The sequence below is a fragment of the Cervus canadensis genome, chromosome 17 (assembly GCF_019320065.1).
Source record: "Cervus canadensis isolate Bull #8, Minnesota chromosome 17, ASM1932006v1, whole genome shotgun sequence".
Lineage (NCBI taxonomy): Eukaryota > Metazoa > Chordata > Mammalia > Artiodactyla > Cervidae > Cervus > Cervus canadensis.
This window is the reverse complement of record NC_057402.1, coordinates 36277824-36298925: the sequence shown is the minus strand read 5'-3', so window position 1 is coordinate 36298925 and position 21102 is coordinate 36277824. Positions and strand designations below refer to the sequence as shown.

General features: G+C 38.3%; 1 protein-coding gene across 2 annotated transcripts; it reads left to right on the top strand.

Annotated features, from left to right (window-relative positions):
* The first annotated feature begins 2737 nt into the window (after positions 1–2737).
* Positions 2738–20563, top strand: RCN2 (reticulocalbin 2). Of its 2 annotated transcripts, none has more exons than XM_043489942.1 (7): positions 2738–3102; positions 3500–3605; positions 6468–6664; positions 14374–14475; positions 17757–17853; positions 19058–19200; positions 19712–20563. In XM_043489942.1, the coding sequence occupies exons 1-7, from the start codon at positions 2959–2961 to the stop codon at positions 19862–19864; spliced, it is 942 nt and encodes a 313-aa protein (XP_043345877.1). In that variant the 5' UTR covers positions 2738–2958; the 3' UTR covers positions 19865–20563. The 2 variants fall into 2 exon arrangements, with proteins under 2 accessions (XP_043345877.1, XP_043345876.1); XM_043489941.1 differs by having other exon boundaries at positions 14362–14475.
* The last annotated feature ends 539 nt before the right edge of the window (positions 20564–21102 follow it).

Here is a 21102-nt window from a genome sequence, read left to right as displayed (position 1 = left end):
AATTTAATCTTCATAATAAGCTTCTATAGTAGTCTTATTATTTTGCCCATTTTATAAATGAGTCAAGAGGTTTTTAGAGGCCAAGTAACAAAAAATTTATCATGCTGTCATCATTTGAGGGTTTCCCAGGTGGTCACCATTTGAGGGTTTCCCAGGTGGCGCTAGTGGTAAATAACCCACCTGCCAATGCAGGAGATGGAAGAGATGTGGTTTATATCCTTGGGTCGGGAAGATGCCCTGAAGGACGGCATGGCAACCCACTCCAGTATTCTTGCCTGGAGAATCCCATGGACAGAGGAGCCTGGCGGGCTACCTATAGGGTTGGAAAGAGTTGGACACCACTGAAGTGACTTAGCAGGCAAGCAGGTCATTATTTACTATTGTTCAGCTTTTCTTGTGACACGTGATTATAAATCCTCAGTTTAGGCAGATTTTGACTGTCCTAAGAATTCTAGAATTCTATTGTAAATTTAGAATATGTTAAATTTGAAATGTCTAATTTACTAAAAAAAGTTTAATTTTTAGTTGAGTATTATAATGCAAATCAAGACAAGACTTAGCTAAAATATCTTTTTACTTTAATTGCCTCATAAATTTGTTCAAACTGGATATTCTGAGCACGCCTCAAAATAATTTTCTTCTTTTTTATATGAGCTTATCTGCTGGTAAAGTACAGAAAAATTATTCTTTCCTTTATTATGCATTTCTATAAATAAATCATAATATTAACCTTCCAACAAATATTTGAATAATAAACCACTTTCACACAGAAATGACATTAAGTAGGCTTTCTTTCCCTGTTGAAAGTCTCAAAAATAAATTATAGCTAATATTTTAAGAAAAAGTTATAACTTTGTTTCCTAAGATAGTGAACATGTACCATGAGCCTTGAAACAGACACCCATGTGCATGTACCTTGACTATATAAAGTTCAGTTCAGTTCAGTCGCTCAGTCATGTCTGACTCTATGTGACCCCATGGACTACAGCATGCCAGGCCTCCCTATCCATCACCAACTCAAGGAATTTACTCAAACTCATGTCCATTGAGTCAGTGACGCCATCCAAGCATCTCATCCTCTGTCATCCCTTCTCCTCCCACCTTCAATCTTTCCCAGTATCAGGGTCTTTTCAAATGAGTCAATTCTTTGCATCAAGTGGCCAAAGTATTGGAGTTTCAGCTTCAGCATCAGTCCTTCCAATGAATATTCAGGACTGATTTCCTTTAGGATGGACTGGTTGGATCTTCTTGCAGTGCAAGGGACTCTCAAGAGTCTTCTCCAACACCACGGTTCAAAAGCATCAATTCTTAGGTGCTCAGCTTTCTTGAGAGTCCAACTCTCACACCCATACATGACTACTGGAAAAACCATAGCTTTGACTAGGTGGACCTTTGTTGGCAAAGTAATGTCTCTGTTTTTTAATATGCTATCTAGGTTGGTCATAACTTTTCTTCCAAGAAGCAAGCGTCTTTTAATTTCATGGCTGCAATCACCATCTGCCGTGACTTTGGAGCTCAAAAAAATAAAGTCTGTCACTGTTTCCATTGTTCCCCATCTATTTGCCATGAAGTGATGGGACCAGATGCCATGATCTTAGTTTTCTGAATGTTGAGCTTTAAGCCAACTTTTTCACTGTGCTCTTTCACTTTCATCAAGAGGCTTTTTAGTTCTTTGCTTCCTGCCATAAGGGTGGTGTCATCGGCATATCTTGATTCCAGCTTGTGCTTCATCCAGCCCAGCATTTCTCATGATGTACTCTGCATATAAGTTAAATAAGCAGGGTGACAATATACAGCCTTGATGAACTCCTTTCCCTATTTGGAACCAGTCTGTTGTTCCATGTCCGGTTATAACTATATAAAAGGTGTCAATATTTCTTAAATGCCTGGATGGTAAGTCTCATCCTGAGTGCCAGCTCTCCAGGCAGGTGGCAGGGAATGTTTGGGACTCGGTTGTGAGAAGGAGTCTCAGGTCTCCTGCAGAGCAATATTAAGTAGGCCAAGTATATGCTAGTCTTAAAGAATAATTTATGTCTTAAACATAATTTACTGAATTATACATTTCACTTAGGGACAGTGGTAAAGAATCCACATTCCAAAGCAGGAGGCGCGGGTTCCAACCCTGGGTGGGGATGACCCCTTGGAGAAGGGCACGGCAACCCACTCCAGTATTCTTGCCTGGAAAAATCCCATGGACAGAGAAACCTGGCAGGCTACATACAGTCCATGGGGGTAGCAAAGAGTAGGAAGCGACTTAGCGACTAAACAACATGAAACTTTGCGAAGGTCACAGAACTTGTAAATCGCGAAATTGAGCATCAGATACAAAACATCTGGCTTCAGTACCCGGGTTCATTCGTTCTGCTCTGTAAGTAGAGATACATTAAAGACTTGGAAATACAAAGGTTTTCCTAGGTACTGTATTATTTTCACCCAAATCTCCAGCCTTGCTCATTCATGGAAGCATGGTCGGTTACATGGAGTAGACAGGGAGCTTCGGGCAGGAATGAGGCTGACTGACAGAGATAGGGCGAGGGTGGAGTGAGGGCGTGTCTTCTGGAGGGTGTCGTGGCGCAAGGAAAGGCTCCCCCGGGGGTCTTCCCTCCCGGCCGCGATCGCCAGCCTCCGAGAACCTCTCGGCCCGCGGCAGATCGCCACATCGCCGCGGCCCGCCCCCAGCGCCGTGCGACCCAATCAGCGGCGCAGCCTGCCGCCCCGCCCCCCCATACCGGGGATATATAGGCCTCGGCCTGGCCAGTTTCACCATAGCAGTTGTGGCTCGGGCCTCAGCGTTAGAGCAGCCTAGAAACTGAGGGCACGGCCTTCTCCGCGTTCCGTTCCCACCTCCGTACGTACGCCGCGCGGCCTCTCTGCAGCGTCCGTCCGAGCGCCGCCGCTGGCGTGGGCCCCGCCTGCTTCCCTCCTCGCCTCTCTGTGTGTCCGCGGCTGGCCGGCGCGATGCAGCTGGACCCGAGGCCCGCCACGCTGGGGCTGCTGCTGCTGTGCGCCGCGGCAGCCGGCGCCGGGGAAGCCGAGGAGCTGCACTACCGGCAGGGCGAGCACCGCGCCGACTACGACCGCGAGGCGCTACTGGGTGGCCAGGTGAGACGGCCAGAGGCTGGGAGGCTGGGAGGGCCGGGCCTCGCAGCGCTGCTGCCGCGGGCTTTGTCCCCGCGGGACAAAGGGGGCGGCCGGGCGAGGCCTGGTCGGGGCAGCCTGACAATGGGGGCCGGGCGGGGAGCCGCTCACTCTCCGATGGACCCCGGGGTCTGTAAGCTCGTGAAAATAGTGCGGCCCAAGAGCCGGATCCCTTCTACTCTCCCTGCAAGGGGCAGGATCACTGGGGGGATCATTGGGGGCAGGGCCCTTGGAGAGCAGATATGGGTCACCCCAAAAGCCCTCGGCAAGGGAGGTCTCTAATAGCTCTGTTTTTCTCTTACCATTTTGCCCTCCTGATAGTAATGCTTGAACCCCCCTGTATATCGCTTACCTCCCAAAGGAAGAAGTCGATGAATATGTTAAACTCTCCCCCGAAGAGCAACACAAAAGACTGAAGTCAATCATAAAGAAAATTGACTTGGACTCAGATGGCTTTCTCACCGAAAGTAAGGATATCCTACACAACTAACAATGGAGACATCCCTTTGTAGGAGACAAATACAAACATTTAAGCAGGGTGTCTGTTGAGTGTAAGATGACTAGTGTTGCAGTCAATTAGAGATGCTATGTGAGAGGGGAAAAAGGTCATGGTGAGTAGGTTTTATACCTCGAAATCTTTAGACATAGGATACCAAGTAAAGCTCAATGCTTTCTTCAGTAACACATAAGCATCATTGACCCTTCATGGTGTGTTGAGGTCATACGTAGAGCAACTTCCCTACTCCTCACATGACTTTTTATCAATGTCAACAATGTGATTCATTTTGGAGAAACATACTAAAACCTTAAGGCATTAAGTTTATTGCTCTTTTGATAAATGCTTCATTAGAATCTTAAGAACTTGCTTCTTTTTATAAGCAAGTAGAAAAGGACCTGTTTGTGTGAATTGTGTTTATGACAGGTTATTATAACTTGGTAGGAACCATAGAATCATTATATCCACCTCTTTTTGTAGGGGTGAAGAAACTGAAACCCAGAGGCATAAGTACCTTGCTCAAATGAGTGGCAAAGCCAGAATTAGAATCCATATCTCCTGCCCTTAATTCAGCCTTTAATATCCTTCACTTAAAAAAAACAAAAACTGAGTGCTCTTAGATAGGTTGTAGAATCAGGAATGAAATGCACAGATTATTAAAAGAATATTCTAAATAAATAGCTGTGCACCTGCCTCTCCCCATTGCTTAATTCATTTGAAGAATCCTGTTAACTTTTCCAAATTGATCCTCAACAAAAATTCAGGAACTGTTTTGCTATAACTCCCATTTAAATACTGCTCAACATCTGAAGAATGAAGTTGCTTGAGAGAATTACAAGCTGATTGGTAAATTCAAGATGTGTTGTCAATGAAGTGCCCTCAGGTGTGGTCACCAATATTAAGGTTTTGTTCCTTCTACGTGAACAACAGAGCTTCTAGACTAATTATCCAATGAGAATAGGTCCATCTTTGGATACATTAGAGAGTGCACAAAATGATTTGGAAAACTAGGCGGCATTTATCTGTAAGGGCCTATATATGTTCAAATATTTAATAGTAAGCTTTTAAAAAATTAAAAGGAACTTAGTCCAAATCTTCATTTAATAGATGAGAAAACAAAACCTTGAGAGGGTAAACTTACCTCTAACAGCAGAGCTGAAGTGTGAAGCCCTATTTCTGGCCTCTGTTCCATTCTGTATCTTGTTATGCCTGGATGATCATTCCGCTTGAGGACTCTTCGGGAAGTTTTGCTTATTTGCACGTTAAGGGCCAGGACTGGACTCGGGTTCTTGAGAGACAGCAAAGTTCATTGGAAGGAGTTTGGGCTTTGAAGCCAAACATGGGGTTTGAATCTGGACTCTGCTACTTATCAGTTATGAGTCCTCAATTTCTAATGTCAATTTCCTGAACTGTAAAGCAATGATTTTAATTGCCTTGTTTTGAGGATTAGAGACAGCATCTGTAGAGGACTTGGTATAAAGTAACTGTTCCATGGTTACCACAATTATTCTATCCCAATTTAAAGTTTCAGGAGAGACAAAGTATCTTTACTTTTCTCTATTCACCTGACCTCCCCCAAACTAACAGAGTACCGTTCTTTAAACTAAATGATGTATTATCTTTAAACCAAATGGGTATTCTTGCTATCCTTACAAATATGTACGTTTTTCTCCCCTCATCCCCTTTTTTCTATGATGCATATACTGAATATCTCTATAGATATTTAAAAGTATTTTAAGATAGATTTTTAAAAGTTGATTTGAAAGTGGACATTTGAGATTTAGAAACTTTTCTTCTATGTTTTCAGATACCCAGTTAAGACAAATAGCTATTAGAAGACAGGCATAAATCATAATTGCTACCCATAACTTTGTTAAAATTTCCTCCAGATGATTTATGACATAGTTAATGGTAATATACTATAATAATGTTTCTCAAGCTTCAGTCACTTGAGTGCATTTTTCAGAATTTAGATCATACTTACTTATCTATTATTTCCTTAATATAGTCTTGATTCAACTCAATGTGAAATGTATTTTAAACTTTATATTACTTTTGTAAATGAAGAACACTTTTTTCTAATACGTATTAAAATAAGTGGGTAGCTATTCAAATATTTGTGCTTCCTGAGAGATCTGTGATAATTAGCAAAGTAAAAGTTGCCCAGTCGTGTCCAACTCTTTGTGACCCCGTAAACTGTACAGTCCATGGAACTCTCCAGGCCAGAATACTGGAGTGGGTAGCCTTTTCCCTTCTCCAGGGGATCTTCCCAAGCCAGGGATCAAACCCAGGTCTCCTGCATTGCAGGTGGATTCTTAACCAGCTGAGCCACAAGGGAAGCCCAAGAATACTGGAGTGGGTTGCCTATCCCTTCTCTAGTAGATCTTCCCAACCCAGGAATCAAACCAGGGTCTCCCGCATTGCAGACAGATTCTTTACCAACTGAGCTATCAGGAAAGCCCAATTAGCAAAAGTTATCTGCAATTTTTTGGATAATATGTTTTAAAAGTCAAGTGCTTTCTCAGCCAATTGGTAGTTTATTTAATAAATACTTGTTGAGCCCGGTGCTTTCTAGTCATTTGGAGTACCTCAGTGAACAAAATATACCAAACTCTCCGTACTCTGGGTAGATCATGCATAACATTCTTAGATTCCAAACAGCTCTCCTCGCCTCCTCCTCCTATTTCTATGAACACAACTAAACCAGTTCTCATCAAATATTTATAAACACTAAAGTTTTTTTTTTTTCTTTTAAAGAATGTTTAGAAATCCTCACTTCTCTTAAATATCAGAATTACTGTCACATTCATTGTGTTCTGGGAAATTCTCATAGGTGAACTCAGTTCATGGATTCAAATGTCTTTTAAACATTATGCTATGCAAGAAGCGAAACAACAGTTTATTGAGTATGATAAAAACAATGATGGTAGTGTGTCATGGGATGAATACAACATTCAGATGTATGATCGGGTGATCGACTTTGATGAGAACACTGCTCTGGATGATGCAGAAGAGGAGTCTTTTAGGCAGGTAAGTATGTGTGCACGAGCTTTTTCTTTTGATCATTTCAGTTCAGTTTCCTGCATGAGTGAGCACAAGAAGCCTGAGGTCATCAACTGGATTGCCTTGTTCTCTAGGCAATCACCTGTTCTACTTCAGTGGTCCTTTTGATGTTTCCTTTCTAGCCAGATTTAGGACTCTTATTCTGGACTGCCTCAGTTATCCCTGCATCCTTTTCTTAGCTGCATCATTTGTTCTCATTTCCTGGGTTGCTTTTTTAGTGTATTTTGATATGTTTCACAATATTGTATTTTATTGTGTTATTGAACGGTTGGTTTTGTATCATATTTATTAGGAAGATTATAGAGGTCTATTCCCATTTTTAAGTACTGAGGTTTATATAAAATAACTAAACATTTTAAAAATTGTGGTAAAATACCCATAAAATTTACCATTTTACTATTTTTAAGTGTGCAGTTCCATATTTTTTTTTTATTATATTCACACTTTCAGGCAATCAGTCTCCAGAATTTATTTCATCTTGCAAAACTGAAACTCTAAACCCATTAAAGTGTTGGTCACTTAGTCGTGTCTGACTCTTTGCAACCCCATTGTCTGTAGGCTGCCAGCCTCCTCTGCCCATGGAATTCTCCAGGCAAGAATACTGGAGTGGGTTGCCATTCCCTTCTCCAGAGGAATCTTTTCCACCCAGGGATCGAACCCAGGTCCCCTGCATTGCAGGCAGATTTTCTACCATCTGAGCCACCAGGGAAGCCTCAAATAACTCCCCGTTTCCACTTCCCCCAGCCCCTGGCAATCACCGCTTTACTTTGTGTCTCTGAATTCAACTACAGTAATTCCCCAACATATGAATGAGTTCCGTTCCAAAAGTGCATTCATAAGTCCAACAAAGTTAGCCTGTACCCAACAAACACAATCAGCTACACAGTATTATAATAGGTTTATAATACTTTTTGCACAAATAATACACACTAAATAAGTAAATAAAACAGCTTTAATCTTACAGTATAGTACCTTGAAAAGTACAGTAGTCCAGCACTGCTGCTTTTATGCTTGCCTCTGGACATCTTGGCCTTGAAATAAGGAGACTGTACTACTGTATTCTATACAGTGCCTGCATGCATGCTGAGTTGCTTCAGTCATATCTGACTTTGCAATGCCAGGCTCCTCTGTTCACGGCAAGAATACTGGAATGGGTTGCCATCTCCTTCTCTAGAGCATCTTCCGACCCAGGGATCAAACCTGTGTCTCTTACGTCTTCTGCATTGGCAGACTGGTTCTGTACCAGCGATGCCACCCTCAAAGCTCGTACTCCGTGCAGTACTGTACAGTAAGGTACACAAGAGCATGAGCACCTGGAGAGGACGCGTGCACGTGACAGTGGGCGCCAGACGTGAATTAACTTAAGCGACTGGACCTGAGGACGCACGTTCACATCTCTGAAAGTGTGCAACTTGAAGGTTCATCTGAAGGAGACTTACTGTATTCTAGGTACCTCATATAAGTGGAATCATACAGCATATTTTTTGTGATTAGCTAATTTCATTTAGCAGTCTCCAGATTTGTCCAGGTCATAGTATGTGTCAAAATTTCCTTTTAAAGACAATAATATTCCATTATATGTATATATCACATTTTGTTATCCATCAGTCAAGGTGAGTTGAGTTGCTTCATCTTTTTGGCTATTGTGAGTAATGTTGCTATGAACGTGGATGTACAAATATCTCTTTGAGATCCTGCCTTTAATTCCTTTGGGCGTACATCCAGAAGTGGAATTGCTAGTTCATACATAGTAATTCTATTTTTAAATTTCTGAGGAACTGCAACACTGTCTTCCATAGTGGCTGCACCATTTAAAATAACTTATTTTTAAAGTTTCAGTATCACTGTGAGTTGTATTGTGTCTCATGGTTTGATTTGTTGAAATATACTTCTTAAACAGAGTTGAGGAGGACATATTTAGGAATTAATAGGAACTTTTAAAAACTTTGCTTAGTAATTAGTAGCAACTCTGTAAGACAAATTACTATAAGCCTTAGAAGTTGATATTGTGAATACTTTGTATTTTAGAGGTAATTTTAAAGACTTTTTTTAAAAAGAGGTTGTTGTATGTGGAAAAAATAAACAACTTTTTGCAAAGGTTGTGTCCCAAAATATTAGTCAAGGGTGCTTTGAAGACTTTTGAGCTTCCTTTGTTGGTATCTACAGTTTAGTTTTTAATGTGGCCATACTGTAGCATTGTACATGCTATTTATTTTAGAACCATATTGGCCACTTGAACTCTGTAGTTCATCACTAACTCAAAATTGGTTGTTTCTCTGCTAAGGATTGTCGACTAAAAAAATGCACAACTTGAGGGTTGTGTGTTAAGTTTTATTTGAGGCAATATGAGGACTGCAGCCTTGGAGACAGCACCTCAGATAGCTCTGAGAAACTGCTCCAAAGATGTAGGGAGAAAGGAAAGGACTGTATATATGTGATTTTGGTAAAGGGCGAGTACATACAGTCAAGCACATTTATTTTTTAGAAAGTTTCTGCTGGTCTTATGAAGCTTCTGCTAGTCATGAGAAACAGTTGTCAACCATGAAGGATTTTAGTGCTTTTCTAGAGATGAGGAGATACAAGAATTGGGCTCATAAAATTATCTCCTGAGAATACCTAACTATCTGAAGACCGGTCCTGCCAGTTTTCCCAGAACTCAGAGTGCCTGGTTTCTGCTGTCTGTCCTGAGCTTCTTCAGAGGGTGTTGGAGGCCAGCAGCTGCAGCACCACGTGATTTAACTCTTGTAGAGGTAGATGGCAAGCACCCATGAAAGTGAAAGTGAAAGTTAAGTTGCTCAGTCGTGTCCAACTCTTTGCGACCCCATGGACTGTAACCCACCAGGCTCCTCCATCCATGGGCTTCTCCAGGCAAGAATACTGGAATGGGTTGCCATTTCCTTCCCCAGGGAATCTTCTCGACCCAGGGATCGAACCCAGGTCTCCTGCATTGCAGGCAGATGCTTTAACCTCTGAGCCAAACCTCTTCCATGGCATGTGCCAATTTGTAGTTGACATGATTATGCATATGCTATGCCTATACCACCAGTGTGGAGGTTAAGGACTCCAGCTTGGGGACCAGTCAGCTTGGCTTTACTTCAGCAAGGGCTTCCTCAGTTGCTCATCAGCTAAAAAATCCACTTGCTATTCAGGAGCTGGAGGAGATGCGAGTTCAATCCCTGGATTGGGAAGGTCCCCTGGAGGAGAAAATGGAAACCTACTCCAGTATTCTTGCCAGGAAAATCCTATGGACTGGCAGGCTACAGTCCAAAGGGTCGCAAAGCGTCAAACAGGACTGAGCGTGCACGCAATACCACTTGACAGTGGTGTGCCTTTAGGTTAAATTAAACCTCCTGTTTTAAGGTTTTAAGCTGAATTTAATTCAGCTTCCTCATATCTAAAAATGGGGATGATAATAGTATGGAGAAATAGTAATGAATAGTAGCATTGAACTGGTAAATCTTTCTATGTTAATTTGAAAGAAAATTGTTGAAGAAAACATGTGAGTCACATGTTTATCTCTAATACTTACATTCAGCTTTTGGAAGTTGTTTAAGCATTTGTTAACTGTATCAGCTTTAGAATAGATAAGATTTAATATATAGGGGGAAAATATCCTCCTTTTCTCCTTACTTGGGTCTTCATCTTACAGCAGACTGGAAAGAGTGTAAATCAGTCTTTTCACTACTTAGTGCTAAAAAGAAAACAAAGGATGATAATGAGATCTAGAATTTGTCTGTCTGCTAGTTATTCTCCTTTACTGTAGGAATTAACTCATCTTAAAAAGCATCGTTCACATTCCAAGATTTTTCTAAAACCAAACCATGGTATGACATTATGACTTCTTTGCCAGGCAATAATACAAATGTTAAATACAGTATTTTAAAATCTTAGAAGTAGATTCTGTGTTTTTTTTTTCACTCAAAAGATTAATTATTATCCCATCAGAAAGTTGGAAAGTTGTGTAGTTTTTTAAAATCTACATTCTTTGGAGGGTGGAATGTAATAATACATGATGGTATTGAGAAGAAAATCTTCACTTTAAAGAAATACATGACTTGTTACATAAACTGTTTATGAACAGTCTTTTTTTTTTATAAAGATGTCTGATTTTAATGCTGTGTTTCCCACCCAGGTACTCAGGACATGTTGATTATAAGACTGTACTTTTAAAGAATGAATTAGATGGACCTTATAGCCTAAAGGAATTAATGGGTCCCTGAAATGAACACTTCTCAATGGGAGTCCTATTGATCCTATTGCTTATTCTTGAACAACATAGGAATATGTCTGTACATGAAATTCTATTTATAATACTGTTAGAATTATATATATATATATATATTTACATATATAACCCACTAAAAGTGGATGTGGGATGTAAAAATGAACCCAGACACAACTGCACGATTCTGCAAAATAAAAAATAAAAGGATGAAGAATGCATCGATCTTGATCAAAGTTAGAGCCTAAACATTGTACCATAAAATAATCATAAAAAGTAATTGGATATCCAAATAAAATGTTTCTATATGGAAGCCTATTAAAAAACAAAATCAATTTGCTAGCTGAATTATATGTTACTTTTAATGTTTTCATATAAAGAATAGAGATAACCTGGAATAATGACTCGCAGGCTGTGAGATGCCGGAAAAAAGTATTTCTTTATGACCTGATGAACAAGTATAGTCAGCACTTTTAAGCAGGATAATTAAAGTTTGAGGACCTACCTGGCAAAAGCTCAATTCCTATAACTTCTAAAGCCAGCTGCTGAATGTGCATGTGTAAGCAGGATTTATTTGTGTAAGATATAATCATGCATGTGGCTAATCAGAATTTTAAGACCTAGACTTTTGCTCTATTATCACAGGTTATATATTTCCTCATGTAAAATCTTTAGTCTACCAAAAGATGGCAGTTTTGTTCTTCACAAGTTTCTGTTACGATGTAAAAATAAATGACTATGGTAGTTTCTATCTTTTTACTACTGTGCATAGTATTTTCTATGTACTAGAACACAAGGGTTTTATACAGAAAAAAAAAAATGTTGAGGTTTTATGAAACTGACAGTCCTTTGTGGTCATCTTTAGAAATTTGCCCCTTTGGAAAAAATCTTTTGGTGTATTAGCTTCTTTAATATGAGTCTCTAATAAATTGTGTTCTTTAAATGACCATGAATAAAACTTTTAAAAATCACATTATTTTTTAAAAACCTGAGAAATGTAAACGAGAAAAGTACTTTTTTTTTTTTAAGAAATCTCAGCTGTTGAAAGAGATCCTTTCTTTCCATAGGCAAATTTGGCCAAATTCAGCTCCCTCTGCTGAAACATGGACCTTTTTGCTCCAGATTGAAGGGTTCTTTCATAAGGAAATCTAAGCACTTTAGTATTTTGAATAGTGATTTATTCAGAAAACTTGATTGACTCAGCTAAGTACCTCCAGTTCTTGTTTTTCTACTTTTCCCCATGTTAAACCTGAACATAACATGTACATTATTTAGTCTAGTTATTTAAAATTATGAAACATTAAGTTAAAACCAGCTATTTGGAAACATTTTTTTTTCTCTGTCATGATTTGGTGAATATAACTGGCTAGTGGAATCTGGGTGTTTAAAAGACAAATTCCTTGGGGAAAGAAGTGAGCCTCTCCACTGTAAATCAGTCATCGTAAAAGAACTAGTGTTTCAGTAAATGACTGCTACCTAACCTCTAGCATTCTAAAAAATTGAAAAGAGCATTTCTTTTCAACAGTGAAACACCTAAATTAAAAGCTTCTAAAATATTTGAAATTGTGCTTTTTAAAAAATGTGTGGTTTAATACACATCAGTTTATAAAAAGGAAAATTATTCCTAGAAATTTCTCAAAATAAAATGTATGCAGGATTAGCAATATGCCACTATTGGCTTCCAATGCTCTTAATTACAGAATTACCTTTGAGAAAATTGATTAAAAGCAGCTTTTTCTCTAATAGTCGCTACTACTTGGTTTCCCACCAAAGTGTACTTGAGGGGAAAGGAAAGGAAGATGCACATGACAAGTAGAAAATGGTGTGATTGTTTAACTCAACCCCAAGATAGGGGCTTTTCAGCTTTTGATGTATTTATCTAGACTTAGAAAATTAGCACTATAAAGAGCCTACAGAGAGTAGACTTCCAAATATTTACCAGAAGTATTCTCATAAGAGGACTATTTTTTGAAACCTGTCACAGTGTTTTTGAAAAGTCATATTGAAGACCAGAAACAGAAATAGGCACACCAAGAAACTAATAGATAATCTAAATTCATTGCTTTGGGGGCGTTCAAAAAATTACTGCGATTGTTAAAGAAGATAGTGTGTAGTATTGTAGAAAGAACAGGAAGGATCCAAGTTCAATATATTTTAGGTGTTTTCCTGACATCCCTTTCAATAAATCATTTTAATCTCAGTTTTTCTATGAATAATAGTAACATGTAACATTTATTGAATACCTAATATGTTTTCTAATTGCTTGATAGTTCTCATCCCAGTTGCTTGATAGAGATTTTTTCTTATTTATTATGAGTTGTTCAGTTTATTTAAAAAAAAAAAACAAAAAAACAGTTCACTGATTTCTCTCACTTCCCTACCAGCCACTTCTGGCAGCCACCAGTCTATTCTCTCCATCTGTGAACTTGGTTTTAGAGGAATGTTTTTGTTTGTTTGTTTTTAGATTCTACATATGAGAGGTCATACAGTATTTGTCTTTCTCTGACTTATTTCACATAGCATAATGCCCTTGAGGTATATCCATGTTGTTTCAAATGGCAAGATTATATGCTTTATGGCTGAGTAATATTCTATTATATATATAGTGGAATATATTATATAATTGCTATAATAATTTCTTATCCATTTATCCGTCAGTGGATATAGGTTGTTTCCATGTGTTGGCTATTGTAAGTAATGCTGTAGTGAACATAGAGGCTTGTATATCTTTTTGAGTTGGTATTTTCATTTTCTTTAGGTAAATACCCAGAAGTGGAATTGCTGGACTGTCTTGTTGTATAGCATCCAGGTGTCAGGTGTACCTCACTGTGGTTTTGATTTGCATTTCCCTGATGATTTATGATGCTGAGCATCTTTTCATGTGCCTGTTGGCCATCTGTATGTATTCGGAAAACATCTATTCAGACCTGCCCTTTTTTTTTTAGTTGGACTGTTTATTTTTGAGTTGTACGAGTTCTCTATATATTTTGGATATTAGCCACTTATCAGATAGATGATTTGCAAATATTTTCTCCCATTGAGTAGCTTTCATTTTGTTGATGATTTCTTTGGCTGTGCAGAAGCCTTTTAGTTTGATGTAGTCCCACTTGTTTATTTTTGCTTCTGTTGTTTTTGGTGTCAAATTATCCCATAGTTTGTATAGTTGAGGAGCTCAAAGAAGTTAAGCAGTTTGCCCTAAGTAACAAGTTAGTAAGTGGCATTGCTAGAATTCAGATCTGAGTCTCCCTATGTCGCTGCACTGCTTCTCGTAAATGCTTGTTATTTGCCCAACTTACCATCAAAGGGATGATGTGAAGATAAAAAGTGATAATGGATATAAATGTACTTTAGAGTTCACATAGCTTGTATTTTTCAAAGTATTTTAATGACATTATGGGATGAATGAGAAAACCTTTAAATGTTCAATATTTAATTTTCAAAGCTTCATTTAAAGGACAAGAAGCGATTTGAAAAAGCTAACCAGGATTCAGGCCCTGGTTTGAACCTTGAAGAGTTTATTGCTTTTGAGCATCCTGAAGAAGTTGATTATATGACGGTAAGGAAGAAAAAATTTCAAGATAACTATTGAATAGCCAAAACTTTAAAACTTACTTTTACACAGTAATGAAAATGAATTATATAGAAAACAATTTTAGGAGATGATCTAAACTTTTCCTTGCTTCAGAAAAGGAGTGGGAAGAAGGAGGTTTTCTGGTGGAGTGGGGGTGTATACAGGGTGGGAGAAGGTAAGGAATGAGGTTTTCTTTAATCTCTGAAATATGTATGTATATCCGTCTTTCCCTGGCTAGTTTCTCTTTCATAAATGGGTTATCTTCAGTGCCTTCCTTGTCCTTTTGTAGCTTTAAGACTTTTCTCAGGTGTTTCAATATTAGTAACACTAGAACTTCCTGTTTAGTTTACAAGGTTACTTGTGAAAACTTTTGGTCTGGGAACACTATCACATTTAGATCCCTTTTCATAGGGTATGGGGGTGGGATGAGGTGGGGGGGATGCAACTGCTAATGACTAATAATGTTTTTGCAGCTTTAGGCATAATGAGTCCTTTCATCCCTTTAGTACTTAAAAGAAGTACCAGCTCTTCAAAATTTTGTTGAGCTCTAGGTATAATTCAACACTGATTAAGTCCCTGCTATGACTTGGTAAACTTCTTGAGAGCAGAAACTATCATATTGGAGAGTAAACATTAACGTAAGAAATGGCTTTTAAAAAATAGGCTAAACATTTACATTGAGGTCTGCTCCCTGGTATCAGCCCCCAGCTGTGTGGCTTGGTTCCCTGGACATTTCAGGGAGGGAAGATGTAGCTTTTTGCTTAATGGGTCATGGTTGGATGCTGCTGCCTTGATAGCAGGACTGCAGATAACCTTTTTCTCTCTAGCTCAGTGGTAAGACATCACCATCAGTGCCATTTCTCTTGCCATTGTGAGGCTTTGGATTTCTTACTTTCCACAAAGTACATGACTTAGTTTGAGAACAGTGCTGGGCACAGTTTGTTTAAGTGCCAGAATTAAGTGGAGATCAGCTAACTGAGTCCTAGCATGGTAGGCAGAGGATGTTGGATCTTGATTATCTGGGGAATAAGGAACAGTTGAAGACTGAGGAGGGAAATGACCAGTGATAGCAATGAAATAATTTAGGCATTATGTGTATGGCCCTGGAATATGAAGTGGCAATGGAATGAATTGATGAATGACCAACATTTGAAGAAAGCATAGACAGGAATGTTGACTGATGTAGCATGGGAGGGGAAGAGGGCAAGAATCAGAAATGACTCTGAGGTTGGAAGCTTGAGCAACAATGATACAAAAGCAGTACCATCGCAGAATGGGATATGTAGGATGGGAAAGGATGGTCTTTGTGCTGAGTTGGAGTTGATGGCAGCACACAAGATGCATGATCCTAAGATGGTGTCTCATTCAGAGCAGCTTCATTAATTTCTGTTTACCTTAATTGTCTTTGGATCCCTTTTTCCTTTTTTCCCCTTTAAGGTTATATAGGATAGGAAAGGGCAGGATATAAGCTCAACTAAGTGATTCTACTTTGAGTTAAAAGTTGGAATTTAAAAACATTTTCATACACATAATTTTAAAAATTATTTTAACCAAGGCAGCATTCTTGAAATAAGTCTGTTGTTTCCCAAGATTACTTGAATGGAGGAATAATCATTTTGATCAGTGATTCTTTAATTGGATCACAGACTCCTTTAGAAAAAGTATGATGCAAGCTGTGTACCCTGCCCCCAAAAAGTCCTGAACATGTCCGTGTTCATACACATAAAATACTGTGAATCAAGATCTTTGGGTCTCCAGGTTAACATCCCCTAGTTTCTGTATCGAAAATCCGTTATATTTGATTTAAAAGAAAAAAAAAAACCCAACAACTTCTACTTAAGTGTTGTTTCATACAGATGTAGATAAAGCCCCTGGATTTGACTACAATAAGAGACTTTTGAGAATATATTTCACTGTAGTTGTGGTGCTAGAATCCAGGCTGAAAAAGTATTCAGGCAGCAGCAGGTAATGAGGAAATGAGAACAGTAGATGTAACCTCCGAGAGGAAAAGAAAGACCAGGATGGTGGTTAAAGAGTGCAGCAAAGTCATGGGAACCTGAATGTTTTTAAAGGCATAGAAGAAGGAGCTAGTGGAAAGGGTTGGAGAGGCTGGAGTTAAGAGTAAAAGAAAGCACTCAGGAAGTGGGGAAGTATGGGATCTAGGAAGACAGTTGAGGGCTTCATCCTAGAGAAGAGGGGCAGAGTTTTAACTGCTGAGATCAAAGAGAAGGATGAGAGGAACAGGCACCAAAATAGAGGTGGCTAAAGGTGAGAATGAATGCTGGGAAACAAGGAACGATTTCAGAAGACCTCTACCATGCTCAGAAAAACAGGAAGTCTTTGCCAAGAGCATGTTGGACAGAGTTGCGGTTAAGACTTAGAGGAAATAGAGATGTCAAAAGACAGCCATGGAGTGTTAGGGAAGCTGAGGCAGAGACAGACTTCCAAGCTGCAGTGAGAACCCACAGAATTTATAAAATAAATTTATAAGGATTAGGTTTCTATTTTTGTATCTTCCTCAGATTCTGGAATAAAGGAGAAAGTGATGTGGGTCTGATGTAGCATGAGGACTGGCATGATAAGAAAAGGGTCCAAGGGGTGCAGGAATGTAGTAAGGGAAGCACTGAAGCAGGTCATCTCGGGAAAATATAACTAGAAAGGGTGTGATCTTTGGGTCAGAAGAGATTAGTTGGTAAGGAGCCTTAGAAAGAGTCAGGAACCGATTTGGGGGCAGTCTAGGGTGGATGAGGGTAGGTGGGTGGAAGAGGAAGCAAGGAAGTTGAAGTTGTATAGGGTACTGACCCATTTCAGGCAACAGTTCTGTGCAGAGACATCTGAGGTGAGGGTTTTTTTGGCTTGTTCATGGATTGGCAGGAAAGTGAAATTAAAGAAGACAAAGATAGTATAAGATATATCATTCTTCAGAAGGCGGTAATGTGCAGAAAATAGAAGTGTGAGTTTATTGCCAAGGTCATGCAGGAGGGTGAGGTAGAGTGCTCAATAACAGAAGCTTAAGGATGTTAAATTCTAAGCTATTTGGGGTTTTATTCCTGCTTCTAAATTCCAGTGTTTAGAAAGATTGTGTGGCAAGTATAGACAAAATAATTATTCCTAAAGAATAATTATGTTAATTATTTCTATAGTAGGATTAATTATAGTAGAAATAATTCAATAATTAATTCTATAGTAGGATTGATTCAGATGGTGATGGGATTGAAACTTTTGTGACAGATTTTTTTTTTTTTTTGTGAACATACATGCAATAGGAATTTGTCATTCAAGAGGCTTTAGAAGAACATGACAAAAATGGTGATGGATTTGTTAGTTTGGAAGAATTTCTTGGTGACTACAGGCGGGACCCGAGTAAGTAGACTGGGGATGTGTGGAAGGAAGGGGAAAAAAAGGAAGAAATTGAAAGATAGTCTTGCTCATTGAGAGCTCTGTTTGACAGAGGAAAATGGAAGAAGAACTGGGCCTGATACCTACCTCTTTGTTCTGCCAAGTTCAATAAAATACTAGCGAAACAAAGGGACTTAAAGCCTATCTGAGAATGCTGTTTTACTCACTTTTAGTTCAACATGTAGAGCCAAGCGTTTTTCTTTGTTTTCAAACAAATACAATGTAATTATCAATTCAGATGGCTGAGGAAGTAAAGGTTGATATTTTTAAACAGACCTCCTGTACCTTTGCATGTAGATATTAGAAGAAAAAAATATATAAAATCCTATAAATACTAGAATAAGACTGTGAAAAGTGGCTTACTGAGTGTTTGAAATTTAAGGAGTTTTTATATGCAGCTTTTTGTATAAGCAGCTGTCTTTTCATAATTTTTGCTTAGTGTCACTTATGGTGAATGTCACTTTAAAATTACCTCTGGCATTACTTTGTAAGAACACACATTGTAAGAACACATGGGAAGATTTAGTCACATGATGTTCATAAAGCCGTTACCCAGTTCAAACTTGGGCAAACAATATCAGAACAAATAGCAGCAGTTAGCAAAATTACTAGTTTGTGATAATATGCAACACTTAAAAATTTTTTTTTCTCCATAAGATCTTTACATAGACTTTCATGTTTGTTTGTCTTTTTTCTCACTTTTTCAGTTGAGTTTTATCCCAGAACAGTTTTATAACAAAGCTGATTTTTTTTTCTTTTTGGCCACACCACACAGCATGTGGGATCCTAGGTCCCCCACCAGGGCATTGAATCCACGGTGCCTGCAGTGGAAGCACAGAGGCCCAACGCCTGGTCTGCCAGGGAGGTCCCTATGCAACAGTTTTACACATGTCCCCTCCCTTTTGAACCTCCCTCTCCTCTCCCTCAGTATCCCACCCCTCTATGCAACAATTTTAAAACTCTGAGTATCACTTTTGAACATTACTACAGAGTTTGCACTTATTTCAGCCCTTTTCAGTTAAGCGCTTTGTTTCTTTGGGCCTCCTTTATGTGGTAAGCTTTAAATTCATTTCCTCTATCTGGGGCTATATCAGACTTCTTTTTGGATACATGTGATATTCTTGTGTATGCATGTTTATGTTCTTTTTTAATATTAATATATTAATAGCCGCAAATGAAGATCCAGAGTGGATACTTGTTGAGAAAGATAGATTCATGAATGATTATGACAGAGATGCTGATGGCAGACTTGATCCGCAAGAACTGTTGTCCTGGGTTGTACCCAATAACCAGGGCATTGCACAAGAAGAGGTAAGTATTACAGAATGATTCTCTCATCCCCAAATTTGTGCCATTGTAGTAAAGGAAATTCAGAACCTTAAGCCAAAGAAGGAAGTAGTGGAGTTATTTAGGATCAATGCATTGCTATTTCTTGATTTAAATCTAAGATCTGTTTTAGACTGTCAAAGAGACAAGGAAGTTAAGATGGTATCATGTGTGAACTGAATAGTACAATAGAATAATGAAAGTTTGTATTTACCTCTGGGGCTCAAAATGAGTTATACTAATTTTCCTTGACTTTAAGATATCCTGAATTGGATTTGAGTTGGGAGGAGACAGAACCCAGCAGAAATTAAAAAAGGAGGTAATGAGAAATGGCTGTAGACAGACCCAGTCATGAGAGTTAGTACTTTTAGATACTTAGACAATAATGAGTACTTGGTATACCTGAATGATTTTGACAAATCAGATCCCATTAAAATGTGAACATCTTGCTGAAAAAATGCTATTATGCTTGACACCTTTTTGTTTTATTTTAAAGGCTCTTCATCTAATTGATGAAATGGATTTGAATAGTGACCGAAAGCTCTCTGAAGAAGAGATTCTGGAGAACCAGGACTTGTTTCTTACAAGTGAAGCCACAGATTATGGCAGACAGCTTCATGATGAGTATTTTTATCATGATGAGCTTTGATCCCTGGGTGTATCTGAATAGAGCACTGGCTCCTTTTATAGTTTGTTACCAGCTTTACTTTTGTGATAAAATGTTGATGTTATATTTTACACTCTTAAGTCTTACCAGAGTCAAAATTATCTTAATGTACATTATAGTTTTGGCCTTTCAGGAGAAAAGTAAAACAAAAACCTGATATTTATTTCCACATGCATTGAAGAAATGAAACAATGTTGTGCCATATGACAAAAAAGTCTTTCCTAAACAGTCCATCTGTTTAGTACTGTATTGTGAAATATTTGAGTTCTGTTTCCATACTTGAAAAAAAAAAACAAAAAAAACGGAGGATTTTAGAGATGCCTGAACAATATTATTTAAGTAGTATGTGACTAAGCTATCAATTTTTGTTTTAAGTAGGTTTAACTTGGGAACTGACAGAAAGACATTGTTTTTAGATTTAGCATTTTGTTTTAAACCTTTAAAGGAACCTTAGAAGGACTTATACCTCACATATTAATGGTGAGAAGTTCTGCTTAATTTTAAAATGGTTTCTATAAAGGGTTTTAATGTATGAAATAGAACTTTATATTTTTGCATATGTATAGATAGTAATTATATTTAATGTGTAACTATAGCATTACGGTGTGTGGAATTTGACTTTGTTCAGAACTGTTTTCTTTTTTTTTTGACTGATTAAAAATGAAATGTCCTATCTTTTTATATGTTTGTTTGATTTTCTTTGATCTTTCAGGTAAACCTTGAATTCAGCAAGTTTCGTTGTATTATACATTACCTCACCTCATTCATTCCTGTATTTGAGAAGTAAATGTTCTCAAAACTTTGTTAAATTATATTCTTGCTGCATATTCTTATTTTGGTTTTTTTGGATAAAAGAATCATATTGTAATTCAATGTACCCCTGACATGTTTCAGTTGCTAGTGTAGCAAATGTGGTCTTGCTCTTTCAGGCTGGAAACAATCGTAAGGATTGTACACATTGAAATTACCAGTAGAGCCTGAGATCAGTCATACTGAAATTAAAATCACACTTGATAAGCATTTGTCCATACCTATGTGGTCAGTTTTAACCTTATTCAGGAAGTTAGCTTGTTACCTTTGTGGGGAGTAAGAAAAGTGAGAAGGTGAGAAATTTATTTTTTTCCTAGCTTTAACTCACAGTTTCTCTTTCTGTTTTCTTAAATTACTGTATTTGTGGGTGAAGGGGTCAGTTATGCATTCTGTTAATCGTTTTCCAGTCT

Coding starts and splice junctions, on each gene's coding strand:
- RCN2 (XM_043489941.1), top strand. CDS start 2,959: ATGCAGCTGGACCCGAGGCCCGCCACGCTGGGGCTGCTGCTGCTGTGC. Junction 14,476..17,756: donor AAGAAGTTGATTATATGACG/GTAAGGAAGAAA, acceptor TACATGCAATAG/GAATTTGTCATTCAAGAGGC. Junction 17,854..19,057: donor TGACTACAGGCGGGACCCGA/GTAAGTAGACTG, acceptor ATATATTAATAG/CCGCAAATGAAGATCCAGAG.